The 19,282-nt window shown below is 39.0% G+C and overlaps 1 protein-coding gene across 2 annotated transcripts in view; it reads left to right on the top strand.

Moving 5' to 3' along the window:
* Positions 1 to 1,497: 1,497 nt before the first annotated feature.
* LOC149813396 (ABC transporter G family member 28-like) overlaps positions 1,498 to 19,282 on the top strand; it is a 60,508-nt gene continuing 42,723 nt past the window's right edge. For both annotated transcript variants that reach the window (XM_089991953.1, XM_089991952.1), the window contains exons 1-2: positions 1,498 to 1,843; positions 2,269 to 2,345. In XM_089991953.1, the coding sequence (XP_089848079.1) occupies positions 1,632 to 1,843; positions 2,269 to 2,345 (289 nt within the window). In that variant the 5' untranslated portion in view covers positions 1,498 to 1,631. The remainder of the gene's footprint in view (positions 1,844 to 2,268; positions 2,346 to 19,282) is intronic.

Raw genomic sequence — 19,282 nt, 5'->3', positions numbered from 1 at the left:
CAGACCGCTACAAGTTACACAACCATACCATTGGGATTCAAACACAAGTTACAAGTCGAGCCACCCACCTTTGGTAATTTCACTATTTTTTTTCTAAAGCAAGGAAGGCTTACTCTTTTTTTTTTTTTTTTCTTGCCTCCCACTTCCGTCTTCACTGCCACCACCGCTACCACCATTATTATTGTTATTATTATTAAAAGCAAGATGGGGTTAAGGAGACCCCTACCAATTATACAACTATACAATTGGGTTTTGAACCTACAATGTCCCAACACATACATGGTGAGGTGCAATAGCTGTTCCTACCAGACAAGAGGAGCCCCAGTTGGCGTCATCACATCATTATTACCATTACCACCACCACTGCCACCACCACTACCACCATTATCATTGCCATCACCACCATTACTAATCTCCTTTTATTCTTTAATTGGTGTGAACAAAGCAGCACAAATTCAAAACCAATCGATTTCGATTAAAGACTTGGGTTTAATTTTTCAATTCCACTTGAAATTGGATCTGGTGAAACCCCAACTGAAAATTGCTAGTTAAGCCCCGCTGTCAAAAAAGATAAGTGGATACCAAGAATTCGATTTGCAAGTTCGAAATTCTTTTTTGAAAATAAGAGATGAAGACATGATTTTTTTTTAATTTTAACTAATAAATTTTGTTTTTGATATTTTAATATTTAAAAATGTATTTTCATTGAGAAATAATATTAAAAAGTTTAAAAAATCATTAAAACATAATAAAACAACAGCATCCAAATCAGCAAGTCTGCTTTGTGTCATCATGGACACAAGGCATACCCAAGGGGTTTGGCTTAGTGGATGGGGCCTAGGCCTTTTGACGGGTAGCCTACATTCAAATCCCATGTGTGTCACCCCCTCCGTAAGCCGAAGCTTGGCGATTCCCTGGGGTTGAGGAGGAAGCCATCAGAGTTTTATGCTGACGGAACAGAGATCATAAGTACGGCAGGCTGAGCCAACGCAGTTAGGTCACTGCTCCTGAGGCGGTTTCTTAAAGTAAAAAATAAACCATGAAAACAAGGCCAAAATGGCATGTCCTTGTGACAATACTTAATCCAGGTTGGAACGGGTCCCATCTTCATCGGGCCAATGATCCATCGTGAACTTTTGTTTCCAATGAGGAGCGGAGAAACTACCCCTCAAAGTGAGAGACCTTTGGTCGCGTTAGTTAATTCCCATGTCCAACAGCGTAAAACCGTGGCGCACCCTTGGCCTGGCCTCGACTGTAATGCAAGCGCTTACAAAACAAATCACTGTATATATAGCAACCGCACCAGATTTCAAGTGCTTACAGGAACACTGTATCCTTACTCAACGAGGCATTTTCGTCATTAAGGTTAACCTCCGGAATCGTCAAGTTTTGGACCTTCCCCTGATCTCTCTTCCGCGCGGGCGCCCTCTCTGTTCTTTTCGTCGGAGGTGAAGACTATAAAAGCGTGATAGTCAACCGAGCCTTCCCTCTAAAAGATCTCCCGATAGTTCCGTTCCCCCATCTCTTTGCCATTCGAATATCCTATCTCTATCTCCCCCTCTCCGTCTATCCCTTCCTTCCTTCTCTATATCGACGACGGATTGCGGAAACTCTAGAGCTCCGCGATCGCTATGAACAATGCCGCGCTCAGATCATATCCGACGATCTTCTTCTTCTTCCTGGCGATCTCTCCGGTCTCCGTTCGATCGCAGGACGACGGAACCCTACCGAACAGTTCGGCGCTCCTGGTCGCCGAGCTAGTCTACAGCCGCCTCTCGAACGTCACTGATGTCTTCGTCAGCGGAGTGATCGCTAAGAACTTCGATTTCTGCATCAAGAATCCGTACGTTTTAAGCTTTTCTGGTTCCTTAACTTCAAAATTTCAAAATTCGTTGGTTTTTAGGCGTTTTAGTTCTACTTGTAATAATTTTTTTTTGGCGAAACTTCAATGGAAAAATCGACTTCTAGATCGATATGAAGTTTCGGGTTTACTCATTCAGTGTAATTTTCAGTTCTCGTTGCTTAAATCGAGTTTTAGTTGTGATTATTCGGAAGTCAACTTTGATTTTGTGCGATTTTGGTGATATGAACTTCCAATCTGGAGCTTGGGGTAATTATAGTTTTCAAAGATTTTTAACTTTTGTTTTAACTGCCCGTGTTCATTGTCATAGATGTTGAGACTTGTGGGAGAGATTTTTGAGGGATTGGAAATTTGGAATTAGTGAAAGTTGATTTCTTGATCTTTCATGTTGGATTTTGTCTTTGTAGACAAAATGATTGGAACGGCGCGTTCGATTTCTCGTCAAATTTGACCTTTCTGACTACTTGCCTCCAGGAAACAAACGGTATGCATTTTGTCTTGAGAAATTCCGGGAATCAAATTGCTTTTTCTGCAGTAGTTGACTCTCCTGCTTGTTTTGTTGCAACGGTATAAAATGAACTGTTAGAAAATATAGGAATTAAATATGCTAGATCTCTAATTTGGGCTGTTTAAACCATTTAGCTATGCGTGCTTTCTGTTTCATAATCATATCGTGGGAAGCTACTATAGTCCTGCTTGTGGATCGTGCATACTTCATTTGATTGTATGTTTACAAATCTGTCGGTCGTCAAACACATTGAAGGGTTTAAGGGTTAAGGTTTTGCAAACTGAAAGATTAACATATGATGTTAAGGTAAACAGAATTTTTAGATCTGCAGCTTCCATTTAAAAGCTTCTATTATTGTCTTAAAATTACTGTTGATTATTTTGACATAGTTTATATTACCTGAAACTACTGTAAGAGTTTTCTCTTCTTCGCTCTCTTGCTCAAAGATTTCATCTAACTTTTTCACCACAAAAATTGTTGTTATTTGCAAACAACATCATGAATGTTTCTTTATGATAGTGCTTCTTGCTAAAAGAAACTGGGTTTTTTTGCAAAAGGAGGTAGCATAATGTTGGAGGAGTGTGAAGCCTGTTTCCTACCCGGATATTGGGGGGTGGGGGGTTGCCCGTAAGGTGGGAGGTAGGGGGCATTAGCCTTGAGACATTTCTTGGAGGGTAGTTATGTAATTTTACCCTAGACTCCTTGTTGTATCCAGCAATACTAGTAGAATCCATGTAAAACTGGTAGACTCCTATTTTAGGAGACATCCTCCTCTATATTGTGTATCCCAATCAATAAAGAAGAAGGCTCAGTGTGGTCGTGGACGTAGACAATTTTTGTTGATTTTTCTCCTTTTGTTTTTTTGTGCTTGTTTCTTTGATCCATCGGTAGGTCGAAGCATCATTCCCTAACACATAATTTAACAAAAGATGGATACGTTGGCCTTAATGCAAACCTGTTGTGAAGCTCTCATTTTTATTTTATAATCTATGCATAGGATAGCATACTATATATTAACATAGTCATTGACTGTTGTCATTGTATATATATAATATAATGAAAGTATATTTACAATATATATATATATATATATATATATATATATATATATACATACGATGTATTTTAACACTCCCCCTCAAACTTACGGTGAGATCGTCGAAAATTTGTTAAGAAGAAACAAAAATCGAGGTAGAGGAAGAGCTTTAGTGAAGAAGTCTGCAATCTGAAACTCGGAATGAACATATGGTAAAGTAATCGTCCCCTTCAAGTATTCTTTTCGAACATAGTGGCAATCCATCTCGATATGTTTTGTTCTTTCATGAAATGTATGGTTGCTGGCGATATATATGACACTTTTGTTGTCACAACATAACTTTGAAGATTCTGAAATATCAACACCCATATCTGAGAGTAAAAATCTCATCCACATGACATCTGTTGTTGTTGTAGCCATCACTCTATATTCAGTTTTCATGAAGGATAAAAACACTTTCTGCTATTTTTTGCATATCTAAGAAATGAGAAAATCACTTAAAAACACACAAAAACCTGTGGTTGTGTGTCGGTTATTGGGATCTCCTCCCAAGTCAAAATCAGTATAAGTAATAAGATTTAAAGATGATGAAGAAGATAAAAATAACCCTTTAGATATAGTCTTCTTGATGTATCAAACTATTCTTAACACAACGCTCATATGAACAAACGTGGGTGCATGTTGAAACTGAGTTGGAGTATGAACTGGATGCACAATATCTGGTCTAGTAATGGATAAGTGCATTAGTGACCCGATAAAGAGTCAAATCATTTAGTAAAACTCCGTCTTCAACTCTTATTACTTCAAGAGTGTCAGCATATTTGGTGTCCGTGATTCCCGATCACGCAATAATATCAACTGCATACTTTATTTAAAACAAAATGTATCCTCTTGGTGAGTATGTTACTTCAATACCTAGAAAATATCTCAAAAAACCAAGGTCAGTCATATCAAAAGATTTTTTAAGCATAATTTTAATTTCTTCAATTTTCCTCTAATCATTTCCAGTGATGATCATATCATCAACATATAAGAGCAAACTGATAAGCGAAGTACCTCTAGATCTTACAAAAAGTGCAGTGTCAGTAAAACAACATTTCAATCCAAAATTTATCATAGTTCCACTAAACTGATCATACCATGCTTTAGGGGCTTGTTTAAGCCCATATAAAGCTTTTCGAAGACGAAGAACCATTTCATGTTCAATAGTCCGACCAAGGGGATGATCCATGTAAACTTATTCATTTAAATCTCCATTTAAGAAAGCATTTTTGACATCTAATTGATATATAGGCAATTTTTTAATGGATGCTATTGCAACTAAAGTCCTAACGGTGGTCATGCAGGCAATTGGGGCAAAGGTTTCCTTATAGTCTATACTATATTCTTGAGAGTACCCTTTTGCAACTAATTTTGCTTTATACATTTATATAGATTCATCACTCTTTGTTTTGACCTTAAATACCCATCTACATCCTATCGTCTTCTTTCCCTTAGGAAGGTGTTGGATTTCCCAAATATGCACCTTATGTAGAGCATCTAATTTTATTTTCATAGCTTCTACCTATTCTCTTATATCTTTGACTTCTCTATGGCTGGATGGTTCATGATATGAGTGGATTGCTAGAAGACATGCCCTATAATTTGGTGAGAAGGATTCATAGGAGACAAACTTATTTGGCGGTCTAAGTATTCGTTCATTTCTTCTAATATTATATTCTTCTACATTTGTTGGTTGACTATACTTCTCAAAGGCACATGAATATTGCCCATTATCACGTCTAGAGTATTGTATAATGTTATGAGTTGGTTCTCTTTCTTCACTTGGTTCATTATTTGACTCAACATTATCATTATCTTCACCATCATTTTCAATAATGGATTTAGGCAATAAAGCAAACAAGAAGGCGTACTCAGATTCTTCCTTAGTTTTCTCAAGATCAAATCCCTTTTCTTTTTTTCAGAAATGTAACATTTCTAGATACATAAAGTTTATCATTTTTAGAACCATAACATTGATAACCTTTTTTATTTTCAACATACCCAAGAAAAACACATTCAATAGCTTTAGGAGAGAGTTTGATGTATTTTTCAAGAAGTAGAAAACACTTACATCCGAAAACTCTTAATCTTTTCAAATCGGGTGAAATTTTAAAGAGTTTTTCAATTGGGGTTTTATTTTCTAAAATTTGAGAAGGTATTCTATTTATTAAATAAACTGTTGTGACAGCGGCTTCGGCCCAAAACTTCTTTGGAATTTTTTTTGAAATAAGTAAAGTTCTAGTAGTTTTAATATTTGTGTTGAATTGATTTTTAACAAGATTATGAAAATTTTTAAAACACGAAAAAACTTCGGATTTGAGTCTAAGTAAGTAGATCCAAGTGTGCCTACTAAAATCATCTATGAATGTAACATATTATGAATAACCACCTTTTGACATAAAGGGAGAGGGACCCCATACATCCAAATGTATTAATTCAAAATTTTCATTAGTTAAGGAAGTTCTAGATCCAAAAGGTATCGTTTGCATTTTTCCAAGTATACAATCTTTACATAAGAATTCTTTTTCCTTACAAAATTTTTCCAAAAACGAAAAAAGAGATAGTTTGGATACACTTAGATATTTTAGTTTTTTATGCCAAAGATCCACATTAATTTCTTGGATATGGTTACAAAAGGATTCTTTAGGTAGACATAAAGAGTCCATGTAGTAAAGGTCTTCTCTTTTATGGTCTTGCCCAATCAGCTTCCCTAACTGGAGATCCTGCACCCAACAAGCCTTAGATGAGAAGACTATTTTACACCAATAATAAAAAATTTGAGAAATCGAAATAAGATTTAAATTAATTTTTGGAATAACCCTAATATTTGAATTTTTTATTTGAATCATTACTAAGAATTTCTATACTTTTAAAGTACCATTGGCGGTTGACACATATGAAAAATATGATTTAGTACAATCGAATAGTAGGGACTTATTATGAGTCATATGAAAAACACTCTTGAATCCAACATCCAAGAGGACTTACCTGGAGGAGAAGAGGAAGACATGGCGGCATCGGATGCAAAGGGAGTGGCTTTTAGTATTTGAGAAACGGCCTCTGCAATTTGAACAATTAATAAATCATTGAAGTTGCTCCCTTTCTTTGACTCTTGAGACTCTTCACTTACCGTGGCTACTTTTTTGAGTTTGGGACAATCCGGTCTTATGTGTTCCGGTTATTTACAATAGTGACAAATAATCTTTCCTCCCCTATATCATCCTTTATATCCTCTCCCATTATGTCCTTCTCCATTATATTTTTTCTCAAAGTGTGGAGGTTTATAGGTTTTTACAAGACTTTCGGGTTTTGATACGGCAAGCACCTCATCACTAGACTTGTGCATTCCAAGTCTAGTTTCTTCTTGACATATTTGGGTAAGAGCATCACTTGTAGAGGGAGCAGAGGTCATGTGAAGTAAAGATGACCGAACTTGCTCAAATTCTGATCGAAGACCGTACAAGAAAGAGAATATTTTTTCTCTTTCAACTTGTTTTGTCATTTCAATAGCCGGACCTTCCCATTTTGGTTCCAACATAGCCAACTCATTCCAAGTAGGAGATAAGAGACCATAATAATCTTTTTTGCTCTTATCTCCTTGTTTCGTATTCCGTACCTTGTCTTGGAGATAATATAGTCTCGCCATATCTTTTTAGATGAATGTGCTCACTAAGAAGATCCATGCATCACAAGCCTTTTTGAACTTGATGATGCTCTATGGTATTCATAAACCATGAGAGTATTTGAGCATTATTGGTTTCCCAATCCTCCATTTTTTCTTGATATTCTTGCAAGGCCTCCTTTTCTTCTTCGGAGAGGACTTTGACTTGATCTCCTTCTCTTCTTGTTAGTTTTAGTTGAGGTTCATTAGTGGTTTCACCAACAAAACCCAAAATCTTTTTTCCTTGATATGGTTTTTCATTGCGGTAGCCCATATCAAGTAGTTGTTTTCGTTGAGCTTGTAGGAGATGATAGAGGCGGATTCTCTTTCACCCATGTTGAAGAATAAAACTTGTGGTTGGAGAACAAAGTATGAAAAAGATCACCACAAAACAAGCACACTTAAGACAATTTTAAATACTACAAGAGTCGAAGGCTCTTATACCATGAAATGGAACAAGAAGTTTACAGTCACAATGCCAACAAAGGGCTACACAAGTGCACGATCACAATATGGCCTCTAATGGACCGAATACAATCTCAGAAAGAAAAAAATCTCACAAGAACACAATAGAAATAAGATCATTTTTATATTCACAACTCATATGGAAAAGAGCATATTTAACTCTTTACAATGAGCTCTATTTAGTGAGCAATACACACAACACAAAGGGGTGATAAAGGAAGGCAGTCTAACATTCGTTGGTCTGCCTCCAACGGTCAGAAATATGACTCTTGGAAGCAGTCCAACACAGTAAACTAATGTTCAAAATAAAAAATAAGAAAACAAAAAAGACTAAAAGGAGAATAAAGGTTATAATACAACCCCTATTGGATTGTATATACACAAAGACCAAAATACCTTTGATATACGTATATTTATACAATATACATATATCAGTTATATATATATATACAATGTATTTTAATACCTCTAATAAAAAATGAAAAGACCAAGGCTATAACCACTTATGATAAGAAGTGGAAGGATAGACATGCCAAGACATGGTCTTGGCTTATTAGTAGTATAGATGTTAAAACATGTTCAAGCCTTGTCAAATTTGAGCATGTTAATAAGGCTTGGTATTATCTTAAGAGAATGTATTCTCTTAAAGATATTGCACATATAAGTAATATGCAAGATAGAGTTCGGACTATGATCCAAAGGATAAAACTATTAGAGAATACTATAATGATCTATCCGAGCTTTGGGAAGAATCTAGAGCCAAAGTGACATTGTCCCAAAGATATAGAACTCCTCCAAAGACAAATAGATGCAGAGCATTTTTATTAATTCATTAACTGTCTAAGAACGAAATTTCAATCTACTAAATCTATTCTTCTTCGTAGAGGAAAAGTTCCTTCTATTGAAGATACTATAGAAGAATTGAGTATGAAGGAAAATAGATTGAAAAATCATGCAACAAAAAATGAAGATGACTCGGTCTTAGCCTTCTCTAGACCGGGAAATCACATACGTGAATATAGACCACCTCATTATAAAAGACAAGGCAATAAATATGATAAAGGAAAGCTATATGTCATTATTGTCATGAACCAGTACATATTAGGCTCTAATATCCTAAATTAAGAGGGACATATGAGAAGAAGGTTGCATCGGTATGCTTTCCGCAAGAGTCAAATGATATTTCTATATCACAAGATTCATTCATTGGAAGATTTTCTTTGGCCCAATTAATGGAAGCTCTTCGGCCTCTTCTCAAAGGTGCATCTTCTTTAACTGGAGCCATTGTTTCATCTTATTTCGACCTTGTTAAAATCCTTTGGCTTCTTGATTCTGGTGCATCTTTTCATATGATTTCAAACAAAGATATTTTATTCGAATATCATAACTCAAGTGTGTCAAATGTTTTCACAACTCATGGTACATCTCTTCAAAATTAAGGAATAAGTAATTTTGAAAAAATCTTTTAAACTCAAAAAACCTTTTTATTCCAAAAATTTGTCACATTCCTTAACTAAACTTAAATATTTTATCTGTCTCTCAAATTTTCAATTGTGGTTATAATATTTCGTTATCTTCAAATAAATGTTTGATACATGATCACCAGTCAGGGAAGCTGATTGGGCAAAACCATAGAGAAGGAGGACTCTACTATATGGATTTTCTAGAAATACCTAAAGATGTTTTTTGTTGTAATATCTAAAAATTAGATTTAAATACATGACATAGAAGATTAGGACATCCTAATGTATCCAAAATCCAATATTTTCTAAATTTGAATTTTTTTTGTAATCTTAATGATTTCTCTTGCAAAGACTGTGTTTTTAAAAAAATAAAGAGATTATCATTCAATGTTAGAACTTTTGTTTCCTGTAGACCACTTGAGCTTGTGCATTCGGATATTTAGGGTCCCACACCTGTTTTATCTAAAGGTGAATATGCATATTATGTCATATTTGTGGATGAGTTTACTAAATATATTTGGGTATACTTAAGAATAAATCTGAGGTCTTTTTCCATTTTCAAAACTTTTATAAATTGGTTACAAATAGATTTGAAAATAAAATCGCTATATTTCGGACTGATTCAGGAGGAGAATTTGTTTCAAATGAATTTAAAAATTATCTTAATCTACATGGCATCACACATCAAAGATCTTGTCCCCACATACCACAACAAAATGACTTACTTAAAGAAAACATAGGCACATCATTGAAACTTCAAGGACCTTACTTATTGCTAGTCACGTGCCAAAGATCTTTTAGGCAAAAGTTGTTTTAACTTCTATTTATCTTATAAACAAAATGCATCTTCTTCTTTACAAAATATTTCTCCTATTGAAAAACTTGTTAAAATCTCTCCTGACTATGCCGGATTACGAGTCTTTGGTTGCAAAAGTTTTGTATTAACCAACAAAAATGACTCACCAAGTGTAACGCCCCCAAATTCTGGACTTGTAACTTTTTAGGAAAATTTTGAAAGCTTTGTAATCAATCATTTTTCAGAGTTTAAAATAGCAGTTCAACGAAAAATGGTGTTTGAAATAACAAGTCAATGGACCTTGGGCTCATTACAGAAGAACCTTCCTTTATACAATGGATTTGTAACTCCATACATTCGTTGAAACCAAATAGATTCAAAAAAGGTTTTAAAGTTTATACGAAAAGTGAAATTTCAAAGAAACCCTTATACCAAATTACAAAAAAAAGTTCTCAGGAGCGAAACGTCAGGGAAAGAGTCTCTTCTTGATATCATCACGTCATCGTGTCATCCTATGTCACATGGGTGCGGGTGCGGGTGCGGGTGCGGGAGCGGGTGCGGGTGCGGGTGCGGGTGCGGGGATTCGGCACTTCCAAAAAACCCGGGTGCGGGGGTGCGGCAGGGGCAAAAATGTAAAAAAAAATTATATATATATATATATATATATAATTTTGAAGTTTTAACAGTTTAACATTTATCAGTAAACATTGTCATAAACTCATAATATGATTCATCATGCATGCAGTATATCAACCTAAATATCAATTATCAAATTATCAATCAAATAAGTAAAGCAATTACATAAATCGACCTAAATATCAATCAAATAAGTATGCATAAAAGAACTAAATTACATACCAAAGTATATCCTGATGAAGTAATGGATGCCAATAATTTTCTTCTTCATCATCAAATGCATCATTAGAAGGAATACTGGGCTCAGCTAAATCCATGTTTGTTACGTTGAATTCATGTTCTCCCTCAAAGTCACACTCTTCTGGGTTTACATCCCAAAATTTGGATGTTCCTTGTCTGTATAAACCCAATTTGAAAATGATAAATACAATACAAGTATATTTAAATGAAAACTAAGAAATAATCAAATAACTAAGAGAGCAAATTAGTACCTGTATTCATCATTGCTTCGCGAAAGTAATCGAAGATTTGAATGAACATATACTAAATCCTCTGCATGCTTGCTGGTGAGTTTATTTCTCTTCATGTTGTGGATTTGAGAATATGTGCTCCAATTTCTTTCACAACAAGATGAACTAGCAGGCTGCGATAGCAATCTTAATGCAAGACGTTGCAGAAGAGGTGTTTCCGATCCAAATGTTGACCACCATGTGATAGGATCTATATTATCTTCTTCTCTCGCGAATAATGCCGGTGCATATAATCTCGAAGATGAAAATTTTCCAAACTCTTGTGTGACTTGATGTAGAAGATGTGCTTCTGGAAAAAGTCTTGTCATACACATATTTCTATGTCTTGATAGCTCTGGGTCTAAATTTGGAGGGACACGACCAATACCACCAGCCCGCCACTTATTTGCATAATATTTTGGATTAAGAGAATGTGCCATGCAATGCAAAGGAGTGTTGCTCTTATCCCATCTTCTGACTAAAATTGAATGAATATGATTAAAAAAATCTGAATAATCCAATGCAGGATTTTTTTCTTCATGCATGAAAACTATAGCTTGTATTTTTTCAATCATATTATCCCACATTTCATAAACTCTGTGAAGCATGGGCTCATCCTTATCAACTTCTCTTAACATTTCCCAAATAGGTTGCGTAAATTGAAGGAAGAATACCACTCTGTCCCAAAACTCATCATCAAGAATGAATTTCTTAATTTCTTGAGCCTTCATATCATCATCAACACGATAGAATGTCCAATTTTCATCAGTCACCATGTTAATCAAAGCATTCTTCACTCTTTTAATCCTCTTCATCATCACAATGATGGACGCAAAACGTGTTTCAGCGACCTTCAACAATTTCAAATCAGAATGCCTATTAAATATAGCATTAGCACGATGATGGTTAACAACAAAATTCCTAATGCTTTTGACATTTCTTTCTAAATCTTCAATCCATGAACATAAAGCATATGCTTGTGAATTTTCTTCTTCTTTGGGGTTGTATATGCCATTTAGGGCTAGATTTAAGCTGTGTGCTACACAGGGAGTCCAAAAAATATGAGGGTACTCACTCTCCAAACTCAACGCTGCACTTTTACAAACTGGAGCGTTGTCTGTAATGATTTGTACCACTTTCTGATCACCCACTTCTTTTATCACTTCTATAAACAATCCCTTCAAATACTCTGCATTTTTATATTCACCAGATGCATCAACTGCTTTCAAGAATATTGGGCCACTAAGCGAACAAACAATGAAATTGATTAATGGACGCCTTTGAATATCTGTCCATCCATCAGACACAATGGAAACTCCATTTTGCTCCCATGAATATTTTTTAATTTCTAGCAACCTCTCCACATTTGCCCTCTCTTCTGCAAGAAGTGTGGTTCGTATTTTTTCTGAACTTGGAGGCACATAACCACTCAAATTACAATTTGCCAAGGATGTTACTAAATCCTTCCAATAAGGATTTCTAGCCGCATTAAATGGGAGTGAACCAGAATAAAAATACCTCCCAACTTTTCTATCCAATTCTTCTCTTCCATATGTATTGTATGCTGCTTGTATCGTTCCTCTACCTCCTAGATTGACTTTTTTTTTTTCAGCATCTTCTTGATGGCTTGCAAATGGCACACTGACTGCAGAAGAATCGGCCATTGCCTTTCTCTTCTCATATTCTTCTTGTATTTTCTTGTATTGCCTTCGCATTGCCTCATCAACTTTTCTGCAAGCTGAAATGCCATGTCCTGGTATCTTCAACAAATGAGCCTTCACTCTTGTGTAAGACCCAACAAAATCTTTTTCGCAGAGCTTGCATCGAAATCTTTTGTTTCCACCACCTCCTTCTCCAGTTTTTGCAAGTTTATCTACATGTATCCATAGTGGCCCCACATCATCAATCCCACTGCAACTATCAGCAAAACTAGCAGCAGAACTCACATGTTGGGATGAGGATGACGCAAGTCCTTTCCCTTTATCCGTCATTTTTATCCTGAAAACACAAAAAAAAAATACATTACAATTTTCAATTCAATTCGAAAACACAGGGAGAAGGGGGGGCTCAGCCCCTCCCCTGCCAACCCAACAAGAGAGCGAGAGCGAGGGGGGCTCGGCCCCTCCCCTGTCGACCCAAAAAAAAAAAACAGATGGGGGAGGGGCGCGCGGCCCCTCCCCTGTCGACCCAAAGAAAAAAACAGATGGGGGAGGGGCTCTGTCGACCCAAAGAAAAAAACATATGGGGGAGGGGCCGAGGCCGAGCCCCTCCCCCATCTGTTTGTTTTTTTATTTGGGTCGACAGGGGAGGGGCCGAGCCCCTCCCCCACCCCATCTGTTTTTTTTTTTTGGGTCGATAGGGGAGGGGCCGAGCCCCTCCCACCATATGTTTTTTTCTTGGGGGGGGAGGGGCTCGTCCCCTCCCCTGTCGACCCCAAAAAAAAAAAAAAACAGATGGGGGAGGGGCTCGGCCCCTCCCCTGTCGACCCAAAGAAAAAAACATATGGGGGAGGGGCTCGACTCCTCCCCTATCGACCCAAAAAAAAATAGATGGGGGAGGGGCTCAGCCCCTCCCCTGTCGACCCAAAAAAAAAAACGGATGGGGGAAGGGCTCGACCCCCCCCAAAAAAAGATGGGGGAGGAGCCCCTCCCCTGTCGACCCAAAAAAAAAAGAGGTAGATAGGGGAGGGGCTCGGCCCCTCCTGTGCCGAAAAATGAGGGAGCAGGGGAGGCTCAGCCCCTCCCCAGCCGACCCAAGAAGACAGCGAGAGACATACCTGCGAGCCGAGAGGAGGAGCCTAGAGGAGGAGTCTGGGAGGCGGCGCTGGGGGCGGCGACGCTGGGGGCGGCGGAGCTGGGGCGGCGATGGGAGAGCTCGAGCTCAGGGGGCGGCGACGCTGGGGGCGGCGATGGGAGAGCTCGAGCTCAGGGGGAGAGAGATGAGAGATTAGGGCAAAAAATTTTTTTGCCCTAATCCTCCTTTTCATCGGGGGGGGGGGATTTTTTTTTCGCCCAAAAAATTGGACAAAAATGACCCTGGGTGCGTTGACCGCACCCAGGGTCGTGTTGACCGCACCCGGTGCCGCACCCGCACGCGATCCTGCATCGCGTCGCGTCGACGCGGGTGCGGTACCTGTTTTGCCGAGTCCCTGTGACATAGGTGTCATCGCTTACCGTACCGACCTAATCATCATCTGTACCCATGAAATGGGTCAGACTTATAAAAATCTGGTAGGTGCGTAGATATAAAAAATTTAGAACAAAACCAACATATATGTTGTTCCTTTCGTGATGTGCAATTCAGAATAAGCATAATGAGCATGATAATCTTGTTTCGATATTAATTGTTCTGAGGGTACGCACAGAAGAGAACGTAGAAACAACTAAGACTGTCTGGGGTTTGTTATTCTATGTATTTTGATACTCCGAACAACTAGCTTAGTCAGTTCTTAAGGGGACAACTAGTGATCGAGAGAGAATTTTTCAAAAGCATTTGTGGCAAGGGAGGCATCCAACTTCTACAGAAGTACATGGAATCTACCACCTAGGATAATTTTTGGTAGTCCCGTCCTCTAACTCCGATGATTGGGGACACCGAGTCAATTGTTACTCTAGGAGCGTAGTTGTTAATAACCTGTCGATTAGAGTTTTTGTACCATCCCATCCTCTCTCTTGATGGAACCAAAGAGATGAATGGGTATGTTTGGTTCTATTTTAACTGATGACCCATTTTATATGCTTTGGTCTTTCAAACCAACTTGAGCATCTTGCCTGTGAAGGCGATCATCACCATTTGTGTGATTTTCTTTTCATCATTGTGTATTTGCACGCTACGAGGTTACTATAAATCTCTCATCCAATCATCGTAGTACTAACATGTCGTGCATGTCTGATAGTCCCGTTACGAAGAGAGGGGTATCAGTTTCTCAGAAAGAAACCCCAACATTATTTAGAAATCTCAAAGTCCCATGCTTTAGGCCGAGAATATCCAAGTCATTTCGGATACCAAAACAAATGAGCGAACGTACGTATCACTTAAGGCTACGCAGTCGAAGCCTTTTCGTTACGCAGGGTTAAGGGAAAGACTTGGTCGCGAATACGTAGACGCCAAATATTCATTTTTGCTTTTCAAAACAATGGAATAATACGAGTTTTAGAATCTCGCATGTAAAATTCCCTTTTCCTTTAAAGACTTGGTGAGTATGCGCAAATCTGCATCTTTAAATGCAAGCATAATACAAAGTGGGCAAGAGTACGCAAAACTGCGTACTTTACAAAGTTATATATATATTCAGATACTTCCGGTTTTAAGTCTGACCGTTAGATCTATTCAGATCCAACAGTAAGCATGTGTCAGTATGTTTAAGTAGCCAACATTTAAGCAACTACGTTGTTCTCTCTCTCTCTCTCTATATATATATATATATCAAAGCATAAGCCTTTGCACATTACAGTGCGGTGGCAAAGTAAATGACATAAAGCAAGACTCGATGTGCAAAACCATACATCGAGCTAAATAATCTGCGTAAGCATTGCACGATGTATGAAACTACATATCGAGCTAAATAATCTGCGTAAGCGATGTACGATGTACGAAATCATACATCGGCTAAATAAATTAAGCAGTGCATGATGTACAAAATCGTACATCGGCTAAATAAATTGCGTAAGCAGTGCACGATGTACGAAACCATATATCGGCTAAATAAATTGCTTAAGCATTAGCCTGTGCACATTACAGTGCGATGGTAAAGTAAATGACATAAAGCAAGACTCAATGTGCAAAACCACACATCGAGCTACATAAACTGTGTAAGTGATGCACGATGTACGAAACCGTACATCAACTAAATAAATTGTGTAAGCAGTAGCAAGTGCATATAACAATGCAGTAAAGTAAATGACATATATTTTAAATGGACAAGAATATGCAAAACTGCGTCCTTGAGTTAAAAGCATATATATATGTATGTATGTATAAGTTACAAGTATTCTGTCATTTGTCATCGTATGCAACTTTCTCCTACCTCGGAAATGGTTAAACTCGCTGACGATTCTAAGCTTAGGTTTTTAAAGGCTTGTGCCTTGGTAAGCATGTCGCGTCCTGCACTCAAAGATATTTTATCGTGTTGCGAAAGAAATGATGCAACCATTTTAATTTAACGAAGTAAGCAATGTTTGTGTTGCATGGGTCAAACCCAAACCCAGTTTGAGCCGACCGGACCGAGCCGGGCTCAGTACAAGAGGCGGATAGTAAAGCTCGACTGAACCACAAACTTAGCTTGCTAATTGAGCCAGCTCAGTCTGAAAGCGGAGACCGAGCTGAGCTCGGTTCTAACCGAGTTTAGCTCGGCGGGCCATGCGACCAATGGGAGGGGTGGGCTCGGCGGTCAGGCCGAGCCAGATCTAGTAAAGGTGGCGGTGGATCCGGTGAAGCTAAAGGTGTGGTACCCGAGGTGGTGCACGAGCCCCGAGATGAGTGAGATCTGCCAAACTTGGTGGCGACGACGGTTCACGAATCGCTTCATTCTCCTTTTTCTTCACGACAAAAGGGACAGGGGAGATCGACCCCTCACCGTGGAGGTGCAGGGAGGTGTCAACCCCCTCACGGTGGTCCCCTGACCACTAGGAAAGGAAAAGGCTAGCCTCCGGTCAGCCTCTGAACAGAGGCAACAAAGTCGGCGACGTAAGGGCGGCCCATGGCAGGTGGGTCTGCTGAGAAAATGGGAGGAAGAAAGGAGAAACAAGGGCGCAACGAAAGAGTACAACTGTTGCCTTCGGGGAAAACAAAAGAGGGAGAGGCGACACCACTTCGATAAGGGAGCATCAGCCGGCTAGCAGGGGCAGTGATCGTCAGGCACACCAGCTGACCGAGAGTTTTCGACTGAATGGGGGTGGCAGCCAGCGAAGCTCAACAGCCAACTGAAAAGGGGCCCCGATGGTTGGGTACCTTCGGCTGGTAAGTGGGGTTGGCTACGACCGACCATGTGGGCGGCAGTCCAGTTACTGAAACGAGGGGGAAAGGAGAAAAGTTCAGAGACAACGGTGGTGTTGGTTGTGGCTGGCGACAGGGGGTGGTGGTCGGCTGTCGTCTGGCAAATGACCAAGGGGGAAGTGGGCAGGGTGGTCGGTGACGCGCGTAGGCCGGCCTGCCAGGTACAATGTAAGGGGAAAAGGTGGGGGAAACCACCGTGGGTGGTTTCCGGTGATCACTACAGAGAGAGAGAGAGAGAGAGAGAGAGAGAGAGAGAGAGATTCGTACCTGAGGGTTCGGGCGAGAGAGACATTCGTACCTGAGGGTTCAGGTGCCTCCGGCGCGCGCGAGAGAGAGAGAGAGAGAGAGAAGTCGGGTCGGTTTTCGCCGGTGTGAGGAGGGGGAGAGGGATCCTTGTGGGGATTGGGGTTTAACAGAGAGAAGGGAGACGGGAGGGTGGCTGGCGAGTCGAGAGACTCAGGCGGGGGGGGGGGGTCAGGGTTCTCAGGGAAGAGCGGGGCATGCTCGGGGGAGGGGGGGTAGCTGTGTGGACCTGGATCCGAGACAACGATTTTTTTTTTTTAAAGGTGCGAGTCTTACACCAAGAGCTATTCTGTGTGCCTTCTTTGGTTATGTTGACAACCAAAAATGATATCGGTGTTATGATCCTAAAAATGAAAAATTATATATTTCTAGAAATGTTACCTTTTAAAAAAAAGAAAATTTCTTTAAAAAAGATCAAGCTAAGTAATAAAATTCTCATTCTTATTTGACCTTGGGTTTAACCAATATGTTAATGACTGTGATTGTGAATATGATTTTGAAAATATTATTGAATTAAAAGATAGTGAGTCTACAACAACAACAACAACAACTACGCCTTCATCCCAAAACAATTGGGGTCAGCGATATGAACCAAAAAAGAAATTCATTTTGGGTCTTCCACATGAATCCTTTTCCTCCAATCATTTCTATCCAACGCCATGTCCTCGGTGAGGTTCAAAGCATTCATATCCTTTCCTATCATCTCCATCCAAGTCTTCCTAGGCCTACCCCGACCTCTTTTAACTAATATATTTTCCCATTTCTCCAACCTTCTAACTGGAGCATCATTAGGCCTTCGCCGAATATGTCCAAACCACCGTAAACGATTCTCTCGCATCTTATTTTCAATGGGTGCAACACCTACCTTCTTACGTATCTCTTCGTTCCGAATCTTATCTTTTATTGTATTTCCACACATCCATCTAAGCATCCGCATCTCAGCTACACTCATTTTTTGAATATGATGTCTCTTGGCAGCCCAACATTCCGTACCATATAGTAAAGCGGGTCTAATAGTCGTCCTATAAAACTTTCCCTTCAACCGCAATGGCATTCTACGATCGCACAGCACTCCAGTAGCACTTTTCCATTTCATCCACCCAACCTTTATCCTATGATTTACATCTCCATCAATTTCTCCATACTTTTGAATGATGGATCCCAAATATTTGAAATAATCATTCACCGGTATATCTTGCTCACCAAGCTTCACTACACTCCCATCACTACTTCGTTGCTTACTAAACCGACATTCCATATATTCAGTCTTACTCTTACTCAACTTAAAACCTCTAGCTTCCAATGTCTGTCTCCATAATTCTAACTTAGCATTAACCCCAGCTCTAGACTCATCAATCAAAACAATATCATCAGCAAACAACATACACCACGGTACATTTTCTTGAATTGATCTCGTAAGCTCATCCATCACTATCGCAAATAGGAAAGGGCTTAAAGCAGATCCTTGATGTAACCCAACCGTTATCGGGAAATTGGTTGTCACCCCTCCACAAGTGCGGACATTGGTTACTACTCCTTCATACATATCTTTAATTATACTAATGTACTTGAGAGAAACACCTTTCTTCATCATTGTCCACCAGAGAACGTCCCTAGGTACTCTATCGTATGCCTTCTCTAAATCAATAAAAACCATATGCAAATCTTTGTTCCTCTCTCTATATCTTTCAATAAGTTGTCTAAGAAGATGTATAGCTTCCATAGTTGATCTTCCAGGCATAAAACCAAATTGATTCTCCGATATCATGACAACCTTCCTCAACCTAGACTCAATCACCCTCTCCCAAAGTTTCATAGTATGACTCATGAGTTTTATACCACGATAGTTTGTGCAATCTTGTATATCACCCTTATTCTTATATAAAGGCACCAAAGTACTCTTCCTCCACTCATTAGGCATCTTATTTGTTCGCCAAATCAAGTTAAAAAGATTTGTCAACCATTCTAAACCTTTCTCTCCCAAGCATTTCCAAGCCTCGATAGGTAT

Source organism: Nuphar pumila, chromosome 16 (genome assembly GCF_984573655.1).
Source record: "Nuphar pumila chromosome 16, dmNupPumi1.hap1.1, whole genome shotgun sequence".
Taxonomy (NCBI): domain Eukaryota; kingdom Viridiplantae; phylum Streptophyta; class Magnoliopsida; order Nymphaeales; family Nymphaeaceae; genus Nuphar; species Nuphar pumila.
The sequence above is the reverse complement of the archived record's forward strand: the minus strand, read 5'-3'. Positions and strand labels throughout refer to the sequence as shown.